This window comes from Hermetia illucens, chromosome 4 (genome assembly GCF_905115235.1).
Source record: "Hermetia illucens chromosome 4, iHerIll2.2.curated.20191125, whole genome shotgun sequence".
Lineage (NCBI taxonomy): Eukaryota > Metazoa > Arthropoda > Insecta > Diptera > Stratiomyidae > Hermetia > Hermetia illucens.
In genome coordinates, this window is record NC_051852.1 from 52352257 (window position 1) to 52362151 (window position 9895).

Here is a 9895-nt window from a genome sequence, read left to right on the forward strand (position 1 = left end):
GCTGACCACATTGCCTTCTACAGTGTTACTGTAGTGTACCGTTACGGTCTTAAATGAAGTGCTATAACACACTTCAAGGCCCTGATCCAATATGGATATTTGCCCCAACGATTATGATTATTATTACTTTCTCCCCAATTTCCGTCACCTTACTGATTGCATTGGCAGTAGATTTTGCCTTTCGCAAACGGAACTACCACCCTCCTTTTCTATGATCGGTACAAGCCTATTGTAAATGACTCGTTCGAAAACTAGACTATAAGACGAAAGATCACCCAAAGGTTTATTTGGCTCCGGGAACTAGGGCATGTCGTAAGTATTTCAGCGAACCATCTTGGAACTGTTCTGACGGCCGCTGTCAGAACTTTATTCGGAATGCTGGCTAAGCTTCTAATTTTATTTTCGGCAATCTTCTTGCTGCTTGCAGGACTTCTTTAGTGATTACCTGGAAAATTTCATCGAGATCTACCTGGACAGTGGGTAGGTTCGATTCACTTGAAACTTCGGGGAAGAGAGTACTAATGATATCCCACAGCAAATCGAGGTTGGTTAATCGGTGGCGAGCACTTACCCTTGATTGATGCCATGACTGCCTTTTATGCACCTCTCCATGGGTCGAATTTCGCTTTCTGGCATAACCTCTTGAAGTGTTCAGTTCTATTTCTAGAGGTGACTGCTTGCAGTTCTTTCCTCGCCTCGATTGTGCAACTTTTCAGACTCAGTCCGTTGCCTGCTACATTGTCTTTATTTTCTGACATTAAGGTAAACTTTACGAAGTTCTTCAATTTCGGCAATCCACCAGAAGTTAGTAATTCGTTTCGTAAATACAGCGCAGCGTGGCATGAAAGTGTCACATGTTTTCTATATTTTTTCAAGAACCTGCGTTATTTTTCCTTCTGCGTTTTATAGAAGTATTTCCTCGAACATTTGCTTGTCGAGTTTCTTGGATATCCAACCCTCTACTACAGTTTTCTTGAGATGTTTTTTGCCTGCCCTACGCTCCAACTGGAAGATTTCGTCGTTATGTAGGTTAAGGAATCGCCCATCTCATGTAGGGGGCCAAAAATTCTTCGGAAGTATCTTCTCTCAAACGCAGCCAAGAGTTCACAGTTTTTTTTGCTAAGTTTCCGAGGAATACATAATGTCTTGTACAGTAAGAGCTTTGACCCTAAGGTGAGACGTTTCGAACGAAACAGTTTTTGTAAGCTTAACTGTTGGCAGCCAACAACCGTGCAGGAATTTCACCGTCAGAGCTGTTATCGCTTGTAATTTTCGACCCTAAATAAAAGAAATTTTAAACGGTCCCAAAGTTGTAATCTCCTATCTTCATTGTTTTCGTTTAACCGGTGCGATTCGATGTCGTTCGTTCTTTCGGTTTTGGCGCTGACGTTGCCACCATTACTTCGTCTTGCTTTCATTAATGTGCAGCCCAAGATGTCGCGCTGCCTGTTCGATCTGGATGAAGGTAATACTGTACATCTCGGGTTGTTGTTCCCATGATGTCAATATGGTCAGCGTAGGCCAGCAGGTGGGTGGACTTAAAAAGGATGGTGGCTCTCGCACCCCAAGCGTTAAAATCGCTTTTATTGGGTCGTGGCGACTTGCTTTGGAAGCTAATTTTCCCACCATCAATGTGAACTCATCTAGCATGAGGCGCAGCGTAGCAACTGAATATGTGAATGCCGCCTACCTTAGCTTGTGTGAATTTATCTTCTGGGTTATTGCTCGTGTTTTCAATGGCTCAGTTTCCGCAGGTCCAGATTGCCGTTTCTTTATAAAAACACCACTGTGTAAATTTTTGGAATATTCGCGTAAATTAGCAACGTCAATTTCATTTTCAAGTACGCTTTGAAGAGCAAAAGCTGAAATCGCTTCCTTAAACGCCGGATATCTCTAACTGCCCGTGATATGGTCAATGTTACTCTCCTGTGTTTTTCTACATAAAAGGCATTTGGGATTCCGATTGCACTCTTTGGCAATATGCCCTCCTTCTCCGCATCTTCAGCAGAATTTGTATCAATCGAACTTGCTTGAACAGTTTTGCGAAATGTATCCAAATACCTCTTTGGCGATATCTATTCTGACAGAAGACAGCTGACCCAGCCCATACGAATTTTGTCAACAGCAACAACCGTGTTCGCTGCTTCGAATGGTAAAGAAATTGTGGCTATCGGAGCACTACCATATGCATTACGTAGGTTTATCCCATTGGACTCAAAGATCGAATCTAGCCCGAGTTGAGTCTTTAAAGCCTGGCAGTGTCAATCTTAGCGAGGCGTAACAACAGTGCACATATACACAAAGCCACTTGCTGTCTAACTCGCAATACATTATATGGCTTGCCGACCGCATGCTTATATCGCCGTTCCACTAGTCGAATCTAATACCCATTCGCCACCGTGATGATTTCTATAGGGTACGTTAACGATGACAATTTCCATGTTGGATTCGAAGGTGATCTGCTCGAGTATATCCTGAACGACCTTGCAATGATTGAGATTTATTTGAATAAATCTCATTTTTCTATTGAATTCAGCTCCTTCCTAAATTCCGAGCATTTACCACTTCCGGTAATATACCGGTTATACCGTCCCTCCTTTCCTTCGCTCGATAAACATTTGAAGTCCCTATTGCCCTCTTCGCAATATGGCTTTTCTCCCTACACCTTCTGGATCGATCAATGCCGCTGGTGCAGTCCTTCATAAAGTGACCAAACGTGAGGCACTTAAAGCACCTGTTAAGAAAATTTGCTCCCTCAGGCGGCAGACAACCCATCCTATTTGAACTTTCCCGGCCGCCACTGAGTTCTGTGCTGCGTTCACTGGTAATCGCAATATGGCTATTCGATCATTGCCGTAGGATTTTCTCAAACTCACAATGGACTCCTCGGCAAGTTTCGCCAACTTGAACTGTCGCTTCATGGAACTTGAAATTTCTCCTTTGGATATCATTTCATTGAGACCTTGCGCTATATGTAGAAATCATGTTTTTGGAACCGTTCTCTGACATTTTCCCTAAATAAATTCTTAATTCTTCCAAGCTGATTTTTTTCAGCTCAAACGTCACCCTTCTCGAATTTTGTTTAGATCTTCACCTAGATTTTTTAAGTCGAGGTCAGCTTTGATCTTTTGCAATATCTACACGTAGGGCAAATTCCCCTTCCTGCAGATCGCAATTGACTCTGGGCGAATTCGCACTTTTGCTTTCTTTTCGTCAGTTTATTAACTATGATACATTGGTCCATTCGCCATTTTCATTCCCCTTGGAACTCGTACTTGGGAGATCTCCTTTCTCTCTTTGGTACTTTTAGTTTTAGTTTTTCGGAGCTATTAGTATGCCTTTTTCCTCTTAGACGCTGATTTCCTAGATTATCCACATCTTTTCCCGCATGGTGGCATGTTGATGGCAATACGTGTGTGAAGGGTAATTCCTCCGGATCAGGGCTCTACGCTCTATGAGTCGCAACCGTATTATTGCTTTCAAATAGCCCTTGACCGTTGCCATTCATTGACCTTTCCTCCGCTTTATCTTTTATTATCTTTGACATTGGCTGAGATCTTAGAGTTGTCGAGCTGCTCTTGAATGGTTCCTTTCCTTAGTCCTCTTGCTGCCACTCCTCTAGAACACATATAATAATAATAATCGTTGGCGCAACAATCCATATTGGATCAGGGCCTTGAAGTGTGTTAGAGCACTTCATTCAAGACCGTAACGGTATGCTACAGTACACTGTAGGAGACAATGTGGTTAGCATTGCGCTCGCCTGAGATTATTACCCTGATTTGACTCAGGTATTTATTCACAGCTGGGTTGACTGGTATCGGACGTCAAATCACGATACAAATCCCACTGTCACCAGTGAGATTTGGACCGCGACGTTCCGTACGATAGCCTTGCGCTCTAACCACTCAGCTTTCCGGACAGCTAGAACACATATGGTGAGTATTATTACCGTTTTTGTCGTCCAGCAATCTGCTTTCAACTCATCTTTCTTCGATTTTGTTCCTGGTGTTCTCGGTTGAGTGGAACTGCGCTTAAACACCTCCTTTTCCAAATCTAAATCACTTGTAGTATTTAGTGCCATGGTGACCAAGTTGTCCACTACTGAGGCGCTTCCGTCGAAAGATATCGACGACTGGGAGCCCCGTTGCTCACTCCCAAAAGCCGCCGATATTGGAGTTCCGAGCTCTTGCGCCAGAAGTTACCTCCATCTCCCGTCTTCAATAATTTTTTTTTGTTGGGGTAGCGTAGGTGAATGCATTTACGCACAGAGTGTTGGACTCCCGGTTCGGTAAGTCGTCGGACTACCAACTAAACACCTCCCCATCGTCGGAGAGCTAGCCTGGAACCATTTGTCCCATTACTTCGGGCTAGTCCCCGAATTCTCCCAGCGAATTCCTTTCTGCAGCGAGGAGGAAGAGAACTGTCAACTGTCCCCCTGCCAGCCGGCTTCTCCGCCGGCCGAGCTCTATCTTCTTAGCAACGGGAAGGACCCGAACGTAATGGGCAACACAGTTCCACCTGTCAGCACTCCTGTTGTCTGGAAAGAGATCCCCTGTGTTTAAATAGAGCTGCTGAAGAATCCCATCCCACCTTCCACAAGAAAAAAAGTGTGATGGGCGTCTTCCACAACTTCATTGGAAAACACACAATCCGGAGATCGTGCCTTTCCAATCTTTTACAGGTAATACTGAAAACCTCCATGCCCACTTATGAACTGGGTAAGGAAATAGTTAGTCTCACCATGCTTCCGATTCAAATGCTGGCCTAAATTGTCGATGAGCCGCGCAGTCCATCTGCCTCCAGTTTCATTTTGTCTAGAGAGTTGCCACTCCTCTAGAGTGCGTTGCCATTCTTCACAAGCAACCACCTCCCTTGGCTCTTCTCCCTTGCGCTTGTCTATGGCTTTACGCTCCTTAGCTTGAAGGGCAACGGGGATCACTTCTGCGATCGCCATTACGGCCGATTCAGAGGCAATGCGATACGCAAACGCCACACGCAAACCTCTCCGTACTTGCACAAGACGCTTGCGTTATACCTCCTCACCAAGAGTGTCAGCCCATACCTCTGCGCCGTAGAGCAGGACAGACTGCGTTGAACTCATCAGAAGACGTCGCCTGCTAGACGTGAGACCCCCAATATTTGCCATTAGCATACTTAACGCAGAAACTCCAGCTGCAGCCTTGTTCGATACTGCTTTGATTTGCTCAAAAAAGCTCATCTTTCAGTCAAGACTCAGCCCGAGGTGCTTTACCGCTGGTTTTAACTCAATCATCGACTCGCCGAACGATATGGGGCGCAGGGTCGGAATTCTCTTTTTAGTCAGGATGCCTATTTCGGTTCTTTTCCAGTGCAAGGTTGAAATTATGAGTAGTCATCTATCTGCTTACCCATCGCATCAATATGCCGAGTCTTCAATAATGGTTTTATGTTCTGGGAATGCTTCCTGTAGCCATTTTGATACACGCACCAGAGATGAGCTAACAGCAGCCAAGCACAGTCACAAAAAAAAAGTGCATGAACACATACACATCAATAGGTATGCTCCTATCCTTACAGGTCTGTCTGTCCGTCCGCCTGTCACACGAGGTTTACTCCGAAACGGCTGGAGCTATCGTCATCAAATTTGGTGAGAATATGTGATCTGTGAATGAACAAAGATTGGTTCTTTCCTCTAATGTAAAGTATCTGGGTGTAATCCTGGATCCTAAGCTAAATTGGAGGTTGAACATAGAACTGAGGGTTAAGAAGACCTGTATAGCCTTCTATGCCTGTAAGAGAACCTTTGCAAAGAAATGGGGTCTCCGGCCGAGGATGGTTCTCTGGATGTACACCGCTGTAGTGCGTACGATCCTGACGTACGGCTCTATTGTATGGTGGCAGGCTTTTAAGAAGAAATACAATAGAACGAAGCTTAATAGGATTCAAAGAACCGCCTGTGCAGGTGCTACGGGGGCTCTGCAGTCCTGCCCGGCAGATGCTTTCAATGTACTCCTGCATCTCCTTCCCCTAGACCTCCACATCAAATATGTTGCAGCGTGCAGTGCCGTCAGACTACGTGAGTCCGGATGTTGGGCAGCGAAGTCCTACGGCCACAGCAACATCCTAGATGAAATACCTCGAGAAATCTGGGCATCCCCCACGGACTATGTCACACGCAAGCTGAACTTCACGAGAAACTTTGCTGTGGACCTTCCAACCACGGCAAAGTGAAAGACCGGCGGCGTGTTGCAAGACTATGACACGGTATTCTTTACGGACGGATCAAAGATGGCCTATGGAGTCGGCGCGGGGGTTTTCTCGAATACACACGGTGTATCCAAGTCGTATGGTCTCCCAGGTTTCAGCAGTGTATTCCAGGCGGAAGTACTGGCGATATCGGAAGTCTGTCGATGGCTGGAGCGTGATTCGAGCCCCAAGCGTAACATAGCCATTCTGACCAACAGCCAAGCGGCCATCAAGGCCTTGTACCCAACGACGACATCTTCCCGGCTGGTGGGGCAGTGCAGAGACGCGCTCAACCATCTGGGTGGGGAATGAGCGGGCTGACGGATTGGCCAGGCAAGGCTCTGCTCTTGGCAGCCCCTCGGCGAATACAGTCGGTGTTCCGCTGGCTGCTGTCGGGGGTCTACTCGCACTACCTAGCAGCCGCGGGCCTGAGATGGCGATGGCTTACAAGCTGTGCCAAGTCAAGGAGAATTTGGCCCGCTTATAACATAGCCCGATCACGAGAGCTCCTGTGCCAGACGCGTGCAAATGCATTCAAGATTACGGCGGTCTGTACGGGGCACTGGCCCATAGGGGATTATGCCGCTAGGCTCGGCTTACCCTACAACTTGCATTGCCGAAGCTGCGGAGAAGGAAGGGAAACTCTCATGCACTTTCTCTGCGATTGCCCAGCTCTGGCTCGAATCAGGCTGCGGACACCGGGTAAACCATTCTTTGGGGACCTCAGCGAGATTTTTAGCTGCAGGGTCGGAGAGCTGCTTTCCTTCGTGAATGCTACGGGCTGGCTCTGAAGATCCGAGCCGGCTGGACTCTGCTTCCCTATTCCCATAACAACAGTCACTGTTTTAGGAGTTTGTGGCATCAAAACGGCGCACCAAAGCGCTAATTGGGCTCCTCGGAGCGGCCAATGATACCTACCTACCTACCCATATGTGATCTGTGACATGTGTAACGAGTTCCAGCATTTTGTATTGGCTTTAAGGTGGGTTCCCCGTATATGTGAAAGTGGGGAGAAACTTTTTTTCGCAAAATACGGTCATTTGGGGTATCAAACGAAAGGGCTAAATTAATACTTTTCAAAAATGGCTATTTTGATGTTGGGTGAAACGCTCCGCTCCGCTCTTCCTGTAGTTGAATTAACTGAAACCCGTCTAAGTGGCGTTTTCGAACAATAATGCATATCCCTGTTGGGTTTTGAATTAAAAATAGAGCAAAATGCCAGCTGTAACAGGTTTTAGTCACCCTGTTCCTCAGGGTGGAGGCGCGAAGTAGACTGACGGGATCGCCTCCACCCTGCGATCGAAACCGACCAGCCACGAAATTTGTTTACGGGTAGTGTTCCATCCAGGTGGATGTATTACCAGTTCTTTGGTGTATACAGTAAAGTGGAAATATTCAGATGCGTGCTATCAATTTAGATAGTTATGCGCGGGCAATTTATATAGATGTACACATCGGTAATATGTTTGTTTAGGACGAGCATAATATTCATGTCTTCAATCAAATCTGAACGTTTAAAGGTCAAATGCCTTCAGAATCCTTTCTCTTTCTTCATCAACATTTTCACTTCATAATCCTCTCAACACAGCTCCCGCCTTTTTATCGACTCTAAATTAATATTTTTAATTGTAGTTGTTAGAGGATTAGTAAATATAGGGAAAAGTAATAGGTAGAATTTTCCACAAACAAATTTTGAAATAAAATTCTGAAGAACTAAGAAGAGTAAATGTATATGCTATAAGGGAAGAAGAGGAAACCAGTAGAATAATGGATATCAAACCACACACTGTACCTATTTTTCAAACAGATCCAAAAGCCTCAACTCTTAATCATGAGCCGCAGAAAAATTTACAGATAGCTTCTCCTAACTTTGTAAGATAAAATATTGCAGATTTGTGGTAAAGTCGAGTTATACGCAGCTTGCCTGTCGATCGAAAAGAGCAGAAACTCGGATCCATCCAAGGATACAAATATATACAGGATTTAAAAGAAACAGCATAACTGGTCAATAAAATATTTATTGTTTCTCTTTACACGACACTTTCTAGCCTCACACGTGCTTCGTGATGCTTCTTAAGGACATCCTCCAAATTAAACACACACAAATCATTATCAAGATTTATCCCCCTCGCTAAATCGTCATTTCTCTGCATGATAATCTGACACTGCATTATTAAACTCCCGGTTGAGATAGTTTTGGTGCGATACCTATTCAGCATTCCATCATTTCCACTACAAAACTTTTCCAAATCGAAATGCCGTCGTCCCCCGATGAAGAATCTTTCTATCCGCTCCAAAAGACCATAGTCAACTCTGAAACAAGGAATCTCAATTTGTATTTGCTGGGGACGTAGCTCTATTGTATAAAAAGCGAATCCTTCGGGTCTTTCACGGGTCCACGAATCTATTGAGATAGCCTCTAAGTAAATTGTGAAATTCTCATTAATTGGAACTTTCGTTGAACTCAAGATCGCAAACTGGAAACAATGACCAAATTTCCAAATAGAATTTAATGACACGGAAGAGTGAGTAGATCCCATCAGCTCGCCTTCCTCGAGAATAAACCTATCAGGAATTGAGATTTTGTAGCGGATGTGGAGATTTTCGTACTCAAAAAAAGATGCTGACTGAATCTCCAGCAAAACTAGAAATCTCGTGGAATGCTTGGGTGGCATATCAAATATGCGGTCAATGTCGATGATTGGACGAGTTCCCAACTTCATATTCTTCTCGAGTTTTGCACTTAACATGTCTAAAGACGGTGAGGTATTTTTAACAGTATAAGAGTAAAGATGCCTGTAATCCGAGTCGATCTCAATGTAATAGGGATTGTCTTCACAATCGTTAAAATCAGGACAAACTATCAGGACACCTTCTTTCGCTCGCCAACGAACTTCAAACAGAAGGACATCTGGGCTTAAACTTGCGTAAACGTACATCACTTCCTCTTCGTTGGGGTCTGGGGTCTCCTTTTTATAGGGAATCGATCTCTTAGACTCCGTATGACATAGGAGTTCTTCGCTCGGCGTGAAATTATCTTCTTGAACATAAGTAAAAATTTTTCCTTGACGAACATTTTCACCGTCTCGAATGAGGTTGTGATATTTTCTCTGCACCTCGTTTGAGCAATTCTCCACGTCACTATAGACTTCGACCTCGACGGAACTGAAGACTTTCTCTTGCCACTTGATTTCTAGCTCTCCAATGAGCTCATCGTTATCTAAAGATAAACTTTGCACGTCACTTGTTTTCTCAAATTTAGGCACTTTTATTAAGGAGCTGATGTTTTTCAAGGACACGGAGAAGTGTAAGTTTTCGATTTTGCTTTTCGTGTGATATATAGCCGAATGTTTGTCGTACTTTCTCCACATGACGCGTACAACTGTTGTTTGCAATGGCTCAGGATAATGGATACTTTTTGTTTACACGCGAGCGTTGCCTTAGTTACCGGGAAAGTAAAACAAATTTCTATGAAACCTTGGATAATCGTGATTGTTGCGGTTATTTTTATAAAGTTGCATGTTTGAGTTAATTAGGGCAAATGCAACTCTATAAGAGAAATCTCTTTTCATCCTTTAGTGTTTTGATTTTTATTTGTGGCATCAATAAGTTAATTTAACATGTTATTTTGAAAGTACAAATCAAACGCAATTAAAGTTATTTACTG

General features: G+C 44.3%; 1 protein-coding gene across 1 annotated transcript; it reads right to left on the reverse strand.

Annotated features, from left to right (window-relative positions):
* Positions 1-8230: 8230 nt before the first annotated feature.
* On the reverse strand, positions 8231-9629 carry LOC119655782 (Meckel syndrome type 1 protein homolog). Its single transcript, XM_038061872.1, has one exon. It carries the CDS (start codon positions 9597-9599, stop codon positions 8259-8261), a length of 1341 nt encoding a protein of 446 aa, XP_037917800.1. The 5' UTR covers positions 9600-9629; the 3' UTR covers positions 8231-8258.
* Between the last annotated feature and the right edge of the window lie 266 nt (positions 9630-9895).

What these genes read in the sequence shown, in the direction of transcription:
- LOC119655782 (XM_038061872.1), bottom strand. Translation starts at nt 9,599, where the DNA reads ATGTGGAGAAAGTACGACAAACATTCGGCTATATATCACACGAAAAGC.